Genomic DNA, 13,696 nt, shown 5'->3' on the forward strand with positions numbered 1-13,696 from the left:
CTTTTGACTCCCAGATGGCTGTGTGAATTTCCATCATATCATGTTGAATTTGCCATAGACATGATAAATTAGACTTGTGAATAGTATACCTATATCTAACTTTGAAAACATGTATTTCTAAATTTTAAAAGGACTTATTTATTGAAAATTTCTCCTTTAGTAAAATGATATGTTTCCTAACTTAACATAATTATCTTTCCATGTAGGTATTTTGGATGAAAAATCACAAGCTCAGGAGCCATCATCTTGCTCAGATCTCTTCCTATTCCCAGATGAAAGTGGGAATATCTCTCAGGAGCCTAGTCCCAGCTATGCTTCATGTACTCAACACTTGATTAATGATGCAATGATAGATGTACCTTCAGAAAATGATGACTTTTGCATTCTTTTTGCACCTAAAGTAGCCATTCATGTAAGAAATTATTAATAATTATGATTTTAGGGATATGTGATTTTACTAGAGTTGGTACTCCTTCCACTAATGCAAATCAGTATGTTTAACTAAAGTAAGCAGTCAGAGTGTTGTAGCTAAAGATTTCATGACCCTGTCACTAATTTGGTTGATGAACTCCTCTGACCTTAGGCTGGTCCTTGGATGACAGAAACTTCATCTGTCACCTGGTCTACCCACTTGGTGAGACCTCCAGAGATTGTTTCAGGTTCACTCCCATGCTATGATGAGGTATTAGAGGAGAATATTTGTGGAAGATTAAAATATTTAAGAGTTAAACTGAGATACAAAATAGAGTGAAGAACTTCAGAGGGGTCTTTTATTTAAAACTTTGTTAATTCCCTAAAAAGCCCATTGCCAATTTGTGAATTTGAATTTATGTGATTTAAATGTTTGTGACATTTGTTTGTAGTTTTATAGCTATCCTTTACTGTAGTCTAAACAATAATATTTGTATACTTTTTGCATACTATTATATATTATAATATACATATGCATGTACATAATGTACATATAAAATACATATAATATATGTATAATATTATTTGCACAAACCCCTTGGGTAATTCAGACAAGCTGTTGGCAATACTAAAATTCAGAGGTTCTACAATGTAGCTTCCTTGTCAAGGGAGAAATAACAATGTTTAGCAGCATGGTTAATGACCTTTAAAAAAAAATTGAAACATGTTCAACAATAATTCTAATTTTTTTTTAAATTTATTTCTTGTTAGTTTTCAACACTCATTTCCACAAGATTTTGAGTTCCAAAATTTCTACCTATCTCTCCCCTCTCCCACCCCAAGACACTGTGCATTCTGATTTCCCCTTCCCTCAATCTGCCCTTCCTTCTGTTGCATTCATCCCTTCCCTTATCCCCATCTTTTCTTGTAGGGCAAGATAGATTTCTATACCCCATTAACTGTATTTCTTATTTCCCAGTTGCATGCAAAAACAATTATCAACATTTGTTTCCAAAACTTTTGAGTTCCAACTTCTCTCTTTTCCTCCCTCCCATCCATCCCCACTGAGAAGGCAAGCCATTCAGTAAAGGCTCTATATGTGAGTTATGCAAAAGACTACCATGGTAGTCATGTTGTGAAAGACTTAACTATATTTCCCTCCATCTTATCCTGTCCCCCTTTTATTCTGTTCTCTCTTTTGGCCTTGTCCCTCCCCAAAAGCGTTTACTTCTAATTACTCCCTCCTCCCATTTGCCCTCCCTTCTATCATCCCTCCCACACCCCACTTCTCCCCTTCTCCCCTACTTTCCTGTAGTGTAAAATAGATTTTCATACTAAATTGAGTATGCATGTTGTTCCCTCCTTAGGCCAGATGTGATGAGAGTAAGCTTCACTTTTTCCCTCTCACCATCCCCCTTTTCCCCTCCTTTGAAAAAGCTTTTTCTTGCCTCTTTTATGAGAGATAATTTGCCCCATTCCTTTTCTCCCTTTCTTCTCCCAATATATTCCTCTCTTACCCCTTTATTTTTTTAGATATCATTCTTTCCTATTCAACTTACTCTGTGCCCCCTCTGTATGTATACAGTCCCTCCAACTACACAAATACTGAGAAAAGTCTCAAGAGTTACAAATATTATCTTTCCATGTAGGAAGGTAAACTGTTCAACTTTAGTTAAGTCCCTTAATGATTTCTCTTTTCTGCTTACCTTTTCTTGCTTCTCATGATTCTTGTGTTTGAAAGTCAAATTTTCTATTCAGCTGTGGTCCTTTCATCAAGAATGCTTAAAAGTCCTCTATTTCATTGAATGACCATTTTCCCCCCTGAAATATTATACTTAATTTTGCTAGTTAGGTGATTCTTGGTTTTAATCCTAGTTCCTTTGACTTCTGGAATATCATATTCCAAGTCCTTAAGTCCCTTAATATAGAAGATGCTAGATCTTGTGTTATCCTGATTGTATTTCCACAATACTCAAATTGTTTCTTTCTGTCTGCTTGCAATATTTTCTCCTTGATCTGGGAACTCTGGAATTGGCAGTGCTATTCCTAGGAATTTTTCTTTTGGGATCTCTTTCAGGAGGTGAACAGTGAATTCTTTCTGTTTCTATTTTACCCTCTGGTTCTAGAATATCAGGGCAGTTTTCCTTGATAATTTCATACAAGATGATGTCTAGGCTCCTTTTCTTGGATCCTGGCTTTCAGGTAGTCCCATAATTTTTAAATTGTTTCTCCTGGATCTATTTTCCAGGTCAGTTGTTTTTCCAATGAGATATTTCACATTGTCTTCTATTTTTTCATTATTTTGGTTTTGTTTTATAATTTCTTGATTTTTCATAAAGTCATTAGCTTTTATCTGCTCTAGGGACATGTAAGTTCTCAGTTTTTCCAGTGTGGCACAATTAAGGGAGAGGAGTATACTCCTCTCCCGGCCTGCGCTCTGGTCTGGGAGCAACCACAAGCTGTTCTGCCCAGGATCTGCGAGTAGAATTCTCTCTCCAGAACCTCCACCAGCTCTACCACACCAGAGCTCCTCCTCACCCTGGGACTGCCACTCAGGGCTGAGACCTAGATCATGTGCGCAATGCCCCCAGAGTCTTTAGGTGGAGGGCTCCTAAAATGGATGCTGCTACTACAGTAACCGCCACAGCCTTTGGGTCTGGGTTAGACCGTGTTCCCTTTGTTCCCTTTTCACCCAGGTGAAAGAGCTTTCTTGCTGACCTTTGAAGTTGTCTTTGGCATTTGTGGGTTGAGAAATCTGGGAACTGCACGTGCTGACCTGTGATTCTGTGCCCTGAAGCCTGCTGCAGTCCTGTCTGTGCCCCACCGACAAGGCTAGGCTGCTCTCTGCTCTGAGCCCAGCATGATACACCTTTTCTGTCGGCCTTCCAGAATCTCTTGGTCTGGAAATCTCTTTAACTCTGTCGTTTTGTGGTTTCTGCTGCTCTTGAATTTGTTTATAGAGTCATTTTTTACAGGTATTTTATGGGCTATGGGAGGGAGAGCTAGAGTAGGTCCATCCTTCACTTGTCATCCTGGCTCTGCCCCTGGTTGTTTTTCTTACTAAGTTTTGTGTACCTTGTGTATTTGAAGTTTTAGATACTTAGTGTCCTGTTCCTCTTTTCTGATTTTAATTGTGAGTTTTAATCCTTTGATTTTTATAATCCATGTCATAGAATCACAAAATCTGAATGATATTGATGATCCTGCACAGGTTCACAGAGTTTATAAGATTATAGAATTTGGATTAGGAATAGATTTTGGGTATAGTCTTGTCTATTTCTTTGCTTTTGTAGAAAAGGAAACCAAGGCCTGTACAGGTAACATCCCTCATTTAAGGTGACAAAGCAAATTGAACCCAGTTACTCTTGATATCCAGTCTTAAGTTCATTCTGCAATCTTATATCACCTCCATAATTTTTATATATATATAATGTATACATACACATGCACACATATACCTCCCACATACACATACATATATGTATGTATATGATCTTTGTTTTTACTTTTTATTCATTTCTGACAGTGTCACAGTGGATAGAGTATTGGGCCTGGAATCATGAAGACTAAAAAAATAGTTTTGTGGCTTGGACAAGTCAGTTAACCTCTATTTGCCTTAATTTCCTCATTTGTAAAATGAGGATAATTATAGAAACCTAGCTCTTAATGTTGTTGTGAGAATCAAATGAAATAATATTTGTAAAAAGTGCTTAGCACAGTGCCTGGTACATGATAGATGCCATATAAAGTCCTTATTCCCTTGCTTATTTCCTTCTGAAACTGTCCATACCTTTTCTATATTGTTGTAAACAAAGATTTTAAAAGAAAGAGGAAAAGAATCACTTCAATAAAACCAGCTGATGTATTGCCTATCATAATTTTTTAAATAATAGTTTGTACATACTCAACAATAAACATTATAAAAGTCAAATGAGTCGGGTTAATAAAAATACATGGTTTTATATAAGGTTTAAAAAACATTTTTATAGAGAACCATTTCCAAGAAAAATACAGAGAAGTATCTTTCCTTTTTTACTTTTAGACTTAAGATAGTATAAATACTCCCAGGGATTATGTCAGATAGCATTCTCATAGTGAGTGTTTATGGGCACACTTGACTTTTTAGTAATTGCAATTTTTTTTCCTTTAGGAGAAGGAAGAAGAACCTGTAGTGAAAACAATGGTTGATGATGATATTATAATAATAGAGAATCATTTTAGTCTGCCTGTAAAAAAAACGGATACTAGCAAAGCACCATTACACTTTCCTACTCCTATAATACGATATGTTGTTAAGGAAGTCTCTCTTATTTGGCATCTCTATGGAGGAAAGGATTTTGGAACATTGCTTCCTACATCTCCAGCTAAAAGTTATGTGTAAGTCATTTTCTCTGCTCCCCCCCCCCCCCCCGATAGCTCTATTTTATAGAGAGAATAAGAATATTGTGAAATGTTCTGTCTAGGTTTTTTGGTTTCTTTTTTTTCTAGTTTCCCCAGCCCCTGATTTCTCCCTATTGTATGAGTGATTTGTAATGTCATTACTAAAGCTTTTAAAATTTTAGTCCTGTTGTTTTACATTTGTTTTGTGAACTTTATGCGTTCTTCTGAATTTAAGTAATTTACATTGATGTAACATAGAACTTGAATGCTGAAATATTTCAACTATGGGCAGGGAAATAAGGCTTCTACACAATGAGAGATTTGATGATGTCACTTGGTGAGAACTCTTACCTGGTATTTTGCTTTAAAAAGGAGTGGTAATGGACTACATAGTATTTGACTTTGTATCATTGGGAGAATTCTCTTCTTTGGAACTAGACTATTACATTCAGCAGAGGTAGACAGCATGTTATGTTCAGCATATGATAGAGATATGATAGAGATCAGTATCTATCTGTGCCTGTGATCACCAGTGTAGTCCCAATATCATCATAGATTCCTGGGGTCCTACACCAGTGTTGAATTATTTATGGGGTTCATTTGGTTTGATCAGACTCAGAAGAGAGTCCTGTCTGCTAAAGGTCCTTTGGGTAAATGGTCTCTGGGAGTTCTGTTAGTCTTGTAGAGGCTGCAGAAGTGGCCATTATGAAATCAGGAAATAAGGAAAACCCCAGTAACATATGAATTGTTCCCTTCCCCTAGGGCAGTTTCCCAAATCAGATACCTGACACAAAGAAATCTTTAGACTCAAACCCCACTCCACTCCACTCAAACCACTTACGTCTAGAGTGGGAAAGCAGCTTGCTGAAGGTCACCCAGCTTGTATATAAGTCAGGATTATCTTTTTAATCTGATTTTTTTAAACTGAAAATTCATTGTCACCCTGCCTCATATTTGGCATAAGGTGAGTCTTTCTTGGGAACCATCTAAAGAAGGACTGCAATATAATAGAATGAGTGTCCTGGCCTAACAACAGGATGGTGATAAGTCTGTGCTATTTATTTATATGCCTCAGTGAAAAAGTTACAATAATGTACCTTTGTAGTTCTCAGCATTTATCACTTTGTTGTTTAATAGTAAAATGCATATATAAAATAAAATGCATATATCAAGCATAAAACTCAGGCTAGTGCTTTAAATTATATGAAGTGTTCCATCTCTTCTTTGGAGCTTGTGTGTGTGTGTGTGTGTTTTGTATCTTTCTGTGGTATGACTGATTTGTCTCATTTAAAAAAAAAACTCTTAGATAACATTAATTGACTTATTTGGAATATTGCTTTCAATAAGATATATTTTTTGGTTTTACTTCTAGTAGTCCACACAGTTCCCCTTCTCATACACCCACGAGACATGGACGTAGTGTGGCATGTGGAGGAAAAGGAAGGAATTTTGACTTTTTAATGGAAATACAGTTGAGCAAGGTGAGAAAACATTTTGAAAGACAGCTTTGAGTCGAGGTTTTGTCTCTTTAGTTGACCCTTGTTCTCCCTTATGACTAATGGGCAAACCTTGTATGATTTTAAGTGTTGCACAGCCTTCCTCTGTGAGCAGGTGGAATTGGCCTAATGTTAGGTACTTCAGTGGGTCTGAGATCTCAAGATCTTACAGCAGAGGGTACATGGGCCACTCTCAAGTTAGGCTCGAACCAGTTGAAAATGTAATTTGGAAATGTCTAGCCATAAATAAAAGCCACAGTTTGACATATTTAGTATTACTTTGTGGTTTTCTAAATCAATATGTGACCTACATAGTCTATTTGAGTTTGAGACCACTACTTTACAGTGTGTCTTATCCCTGTGTACTGCTGTAACCCAGGCTTTCATCTTGTTTTATCTGGATTTTGCAGCCTCTTAATTAGATTAGCCTCTTTATAGGCTTTAAGCTTCTCCCTCTCTACTCAGTGCTTAATCCAGCTGCTAAAATAATCTTATTAATTGAGAAGGCTAACCACATTATCCTCTGTTATCCTCCTACTCTAGAACCTGCAGTGGTTCCTGATTGCCTATGAGATAAAATCCAAACTCAGCTTTTCATTTCAGGCCACTTTCAATCCAAGCCTGTTTTTCCCAGGCTTTTTATTTCACATTACTTTTCTTTACTCAGGGAAGCCAAACCGGCTTACTTGTAGTAACATTACTACCTCTCACCTTCGTGCATTTGTATAAAATTGTTTCCTGTCCCTCACCTCCTGCTCTTAGCATCCTTAGCTGTCAAGACAGCTTATGAGCATCCTCTTATCAGAAGTCCTCCCTGATAATTCCTCCACCCTGTAAGTTATCCTGACTCTCTCTGTCCTCTGACAATTGTTTATATACTTTGTTTACATTGGGTCACAGGACCATAGGTACAAAGATGGAAGGGACCTTAGAAGCCGTTTAAACCAGTACTTCATTTCACAAATGAGGACACTGAAGCCTGAAAGATTAAGTAACTTGTCTAAGATAACACAGGTGTGATCAACCCAGGAAGAATTCAGACCCAGGTCTTCTGACTCCTCACTATCCTTCCAGTAGAATATAAGCACTTTGAGGGTGGGAACTGTCTTTTGTTTTATCTTGTTATCCCTAGGGATAGTAGGCACTTAATAAATGCTTACTGGATTGAATTAGACTAGATTAGATTCAGCTGATCTTTTATATCATGCATGTGGATATTCTCTCCACTGATGAAGTTAGAACTCATCCATACTTTTGTTGTTCATACCATTTCAGAAATTCTCAGAGAATCAACTCAGTATTCCATCCAGTCTTTTTACTCTTTGTGGGTACCAGTATAACAATTAGGTTATTTGTTATTTTTCATTTGTTTCACAAAGGTCATTGCTGAAAATAGCTGCATTCTCCTTATATCCACTATGGGGCAATCCATGATCTTTTAGATCACTAGAAGCTTCTTTAGCTTCATAATACTGAGAAAATTTTAGGATCATTTGAGTCTAACAGATTAAGTATTGGACTCATTACTTAATGTCCACAGGGTACTGCAGAGACTAGATAGATGAAAAAGATATCCCTTGCCCTCGATAAGCATATAGGCTACTATATGTTTGTCCTTCGTTGCTGAAGAAGACCATGCCATCAGAGAAATAATGACATGACTAGCACTTGACTTTGTTTTGAGTGAGGGAGGGCTGTGCAGGTCACCAGCCTCACTTCTCCTCCAGAGCTGTCTGAATCCAGTGACCAGATATTCATCAGGATGACTGGAGATGACCCAGGATGAAGCAATTGGGGTTAAGTGACTTGCCCAAGGTCACACAGCTAGTGAGTGTCAAGTGTCTGAGGTGAGATTTGAATTCAGGTTCTCCTGACTCCTGCACTGGTGCTGTGTCCACTGCACCACCTGGCAGCCCCAGTATAGGCTACTAAAGATGTTAAGAAAGACAAATAACTGTACTATAGCTTGCAATATTGTAAGTACAAGGAAAAATTATAAAAAAGACAGCCTAGTACAGAACTTTGAGGAGATAGTCTTTTTAAGGAGATGGGGATAGGAAAAGGAAGAGGAGTCAATGAAGGATATACAAGAGAATAGGAGGGAGAAAAAAAGGATGAAAATTTGGTGTCATGGAATCCAAGATTATTAAGGAAAGAGTGATTAACAGCGTAAAATGCTACAGAAATGTCAATAGGGTTTATAAACTGAAAAAACTTGTGGATTAGATAATAAGAAACTCATTGATGAACTTAAGGTATAGTTTTAATAGAATGATAATAATAGAATCCAAATTACACTGGGTTGAGGGCCACAGTGTTGAGTAAAGAGATTAAGGCAGTAAATGTAGACTTTTTCCTAGAAATTTGGTAGGAAAGGAAAGGAAAAACATGGAATAATAGCTTTAGGTATAACTAGTGAAGGGAAAGTTCATTTTATTTTTTTAAGGACAAAGGAGACCTGAACGTGTTAATGGACAGATAAGTCGCCCAGTGGATAAGAGTACCAGGCCTGGAATTGGGAAGAGCTGAGTTCAGATCTAGCCTCACACACTTACTAGCAGTGTAATCCTGGGCAAGTCATTTAATCCTGTTTGCCTCAGTTCCTTCATCAGTAAAATGAGCTAGAGAAGGAAATGGCAAACCACTCCAGCATTTTGACCAAGAAAATCCCAAATAGGGTCATGAAGAGTTGAATACAATTGAAACAACTGAACAACAACAAATATGTTAATAGGCGGAGAGGAAGGAGTCAGTGGAAGAAGAGAAATTGGAAATGCCAAGAGGGATTAGAGATGATTAATAGAGTAATTTGCTCCGAGATGGAAGGGAATGGTAACAAGGGAGGAGTTACCATTTGGGAGGAGTTACCATTTGGAAGGAGTACGAACACCCTAACTTTGGTAAAATGAAGGAAGAAATGGAGAGGATAGGTGAAGATATAAAAAATTTTTTGAGATGTGGAAGGAGGGAGATGAGAAAGTTCATCTTTAATGAGCTCTCTCTTAGTAAAGTAAGGCATCTTCTGAGAGATAGTATTAAGATATAAAAGTGGGGAAAAATGTATTTGGAACAGTTGTGGTGTAAGTGATAAGGATTTGAGATGAAATAAAATTTTTAGTGGTGTTAGCTTTTTTAGTTTAGTTAATATTTCTTTCCCATAGCTTTTTAAGTAATGTGTGAGTTTAAATGTCTTCCAGTCTCTCAGGTTCATAATCTTGGCATTATGTTCAACTTCTTACTCTATGTCACTGTACATATATAATCAGTTGCTAAATCTTGTTGTTTCTTTCCACCTGTGCAACATCATTCTCATCTAACTCTTTTTCTCTCTTTACATAGCCATTATCTTAGTTTAGGCTTTCATCATCTCTGACCAGGATTGTGGCAGTGGCCCCCAAATATGTCTGCCTGCCTCAAGTTTCCTCCTCCTTCCAATCCAGCCTCCATATATCTACCAGAATCATTTTCTGTATGCACAAATATGATCATGCCATTCCCTTACTTATTAGACTCCCTTATTAGACTGTCCTATAAGATAAAAAGATAAACTCTTATAAAGTCCTTCACAACTTGACTCATATATATTTTTGCAATCTCATTATATATTACTCCCCCTTCTATATGTTGCTGTCCAGCCAAACTAACCTGTTCCTCACACATATTCATTTCCCGTCTCCATGCTTTTGCACCGGCTTTTCCATTTGTAGGAATTCAGTATTTCCTAGCCTTTGCCTTATGTGTTCCCTCACTTCTTTAAGACATAGCTTAAGCACCAACTCCACACAAAGCCTTTCTTTATCCTTTCCTTGTATTTACTTACCTCATATTTATTTTGTCCATATGTGCATGTTGTCTCTCCCAGGAGAATGTAAGCTCCTTGAGAACAGAGATTGTTTCCATTTTGCCTTTGGATCCTCAAAGTCTTCTACAATGCATGCTTTTTAACAAATATTTATTAATTGATTTAGTTTACAATATAAAAAATTGAATTATTCTAAATTGCATGCTTTTTCTATTTCTTGGATTTGTTCATTTGTTGCTAGTAATAACTTGTTTTTGAGCAACTTTTTGAAATGGAAAAACATTTGCTTTTTTGCTCTATACATGCTGCGATTGAGATGAAGTTAAATGATTCTAAAGGCCAAGTAAATGCTATGGTGCTCATTCTTCTTTAAATAAATCGGATTATACACACAAAAACAGAAAGATGTTGAATTTTAGCGACTGAATCTAATTGAGAACTGAATTAACATGTATAATAATTGCTCTGTGTTCCTAGCATATGTTATCCATTTTATTTTAATGTGAAGGTGAAATTTCAGCATGAAGTATACCCACCAAGGAAACCAGAATGTGAGTCCAGTCTCTTAGAACATCCAGTGTCGCGCCAGGTGTTTATTGTTCAGGACCTTGAGATTCGTGATCGCTTGGCTACATCACAAATGAACAAATTTTTATATCTTTACTGTAGTAAGGAGATGCCTAGAAAAGCCCATTCTAACATGGTAAGGTCTATTTTTTATATTCCTATTTTTCAGTTGTTTATTAGTTTGAACAAATAGGTAACAGGAAGATGCTTTTGTTAAATCTAATCTTGAAACCTCTTCAAAGCATGGAGTTGACCCTGAGTTCTTGAAGATTATACAGGGGGACTGTAAACTTTGGTGATTTCTGCCAAGCTACAATGGCCTTGAGTACTCACCCTTTGGATCATGCTTGCATGCCATCTGAGGCCCAGTGTACTAAAATACAGAAAGATCTGTCACCACAAGGTTGACATGGGTATTTTGATGTACTCTGAAGTGTGATGTGAAGAGCACTTTGAAATATTTTTAGACACTTTTTTGGTTCCTCATTTTATTTTGCATATTTTTCACCAACATTGTGATAACAGGAAAAACTAACGTTTCTGCTGAACTATACAAAGCCATTGTTTTTGTAAGTATTTCGATTCTTAAGAAGTTTAATTTTATGAGTATATGGGCAGGAGCCTTTTTTAAAAAAGAAAGCTAAAAGATTTGTTTTCTTTTCCTACTTAGGAGAAAGTGTGAATTGAATTTGTGGAGGGTTCAATCATTTTCAAAATTAGGGCAAAGATTATTTTGTGATAGAGTTTTATCGTTGGTTAACAAAGACATACATTTTTTTCATTTGTCTTCTAGTTAACAGTTAAAGCATTACATGTACGTCCAGAATCTGGAAGAGCACCACAAGAATGCTGTTTAAGAGTGTCATTAATGCCACTTCGACTCAATATTGACCAGGTTTGTATTTTTAAACCATAATGTGGATTTTAATTGAAAAATAGAAAAAATACTCAAAATACATTGTAATTCAGTAGACTCGTAGCCTTTATACTTCTTATCCCTCAAGTACACAACAATTTTTCATTAAATTTAAGCTTTTAACAGATGAAGAAACTTTTTGTTTCTTAGAATAAAAAAAAAATTCATGCAGCAGTCATTTGTTAAGCAGATCTTATGTCTGGAACACCATAAGCCTGAGATAGAAGATTCAGTGCCTGATATGTAATTCATAGCCTAGTAGGGATAATGTAGAAAAACAGATATTAATATGTTGAGTTCATTAGAAAATTAGCAAAAATGTTATGTCAGGTCAGAGTGCAAAAATAATTGCATATTTGTGTCTTTGTAAAACAAAACTTTTGTCTGTATTATTTATGCCTGTGTAGGAAAAGAATGTATGTGTGAATGGTAATTATGCAGCATTGTTGATGACAAACTTGGTAGAAACACCAAACAAAATAGACTCCTAGGCATATGTCTGCTAAAAATATGAATGTAGTTATTTCAAGAATGCAATTAGATTGTTGTATTTTTTTCTTCTAAAAAATGGCAATGTCTTAGTGAGAAAATAACTTCTTAAATACTCAAATTTAGCAAGACTTTACACAAGTCATTATTTTTTAGTAATTTTCCCTAGTTTGTCCATACAAGGCAATAAATATTTTAGATATATATTGTCTTATTACAGTTCTCTAGATTCCTGTTTTTTGTTTGATAATTGCATTTTTAATACATGTTTTGGTATTATAGAAATATGATGAAGTATTGGTGGGGAAATTTGTTAATGGCAGCCTCCTTTGAGGCTAAACATCTGATCAAGATATAGTTGTCTTTATCCTACAATTATGCCAAATTTGTGGGACCCAACTTTCTTTAATTGACTTGTAGGGTTTTTTATATTGAGTTTCCCTCTACAACTATAGTGTACATGATTTTAAAATAAGGAAACATTAATCTTGGATAAAGCAGCCAGGGAAACTAATTTTATGAATATATTGAACAGTCAAGGGGAAGAATTCCCTGAGGTACCATACTTCCAAAGAAACAAAGCCATAGTCAAAAAAGAAAAGCCATAGTGAAATTTGGGATAAGGGTTGTTATTTTGTCTGTGTGAGTTCTCCCTCCACAGACACAGATTACAACCTCTGTAGAATTGACAGTCTTGGAGAGCTGTAAAAGCTGAAAACATTGTCAATCACTTAACAAAGCGGCAAGCTTTTCCAAACTTATGATAGTCATTAAACAGCATAAATGTTCTCTATCACCAGGCCTCCATATTATATACATGTTTGTGTATGTGTATATACATTTATAGGTATGTTTGTTTTTATATGTATGTACAGGGAAATCCAAATCTTTTTCTACTTAAAATAACATGTTTAACCATACTTTAAGTATGAATCTTGAAGTGAGGACTGTAAACTAGGAATATTTACCCCTTGTATTTGGATATCATGTAATATCCAAATACTTACTTTTCCATTTTATTCTTCTGAAAACAAATAAATTAATAAATTTAAATTTAATGGGTTGTAATTTGAATTTGTGTAATTTTTTTTCTCCGAGAGGACATTATTCAAATTCTCATCTTAATTTCATCTTAATTGCATTTTGCATGTTAAGAACTGAAATGTCATTTCATTGTCTTAAATTTTAATAAATCCAAGGAACTGTAGTTTTAAGTTGACTTTAATAGAATCCAGTGCCCAAAACTTTCAAGAGGAAGGCAGGAACTGTACAACGTTAGTTCCATTTTATAGGGTAAATGAATTGCTGAAAGTTATACTGCTAAGCAATTTGAGAATTAGAATACAAAGCCAAATTTCTTGAAATTTAGGCAATGAGCCTGTTCTGTGTCATCCTGTATATGGATGTAGAAGAGTAGTTATGAAAACGAATTTATAAAGTAATGTTTTATAGCTATTTTCTCTGTTAGTATCTTACTAAGAACTCAAAGTTTGCAATAAATCTATCACTAAAAGTTAGGTTTTATTGTAAAACACTATTTTTGGTGGATATCTAAAAATAGTATTAGTATTCACTTGACACATTATAACTTTCTATTTAAAAAATGAATTGTTTAAAATGAGGAAAAATTTTTTA

General features: G+C 35.6%; 1 protein-coding gene across 5 annotated transcripts in view; it reads left to right on the forward strand.

Moving 5' to 3' along the window:
• The window catches only part of ATG2B (autophagy related 2B), a 141,728-nt gene that overhangs the window by 111,893 nt on the left and 16,139 nt on the right, over positions 1–13,696 (forward strand). For 4 of the 5 annotated variants that reach the window (XM_072630300.1, XM_072630301.1, XM_072630304.1 and 1 more), the window contains 5 exons: positions 207–412; positions 4,562–4,788; positions 6,164–6,272; positions 10,598–10,792; positions 11,450–11,551. In XM_072630300.1, the coding sequence (XP_072486401.1) occupies positions 207–412; positions 4,562–4,788; positions 6,164–6,272; positions 10,598–10,792; positions 11,450–11,551 (839 nt within the window). The remainder of the gene's footprint in view (positions 1–206; positions 413–4,561; positions 4,789–6,163; positions 6,273–10,597; positions 10,793–11,449; positions 11,552–13,696) is intronic. The other variant, XM_072630302.1, reaches the window with a different exon arrangement.

Source organism: Notamacropus eugenii, chromosome 1, assembly GCF_028372415.1.
Source record: "Notamacropus eugenii isolate mMacEug1 chromosome 1, mMacEug1.pri_v2, whole genome shotgun sequence".
Lineage (NCBI taxonomy): Eukaryota > Metazoa > Chordata > Mammalia > Diprotodontia > Macropodidae > Notamacropus > Notamacropus eugenii.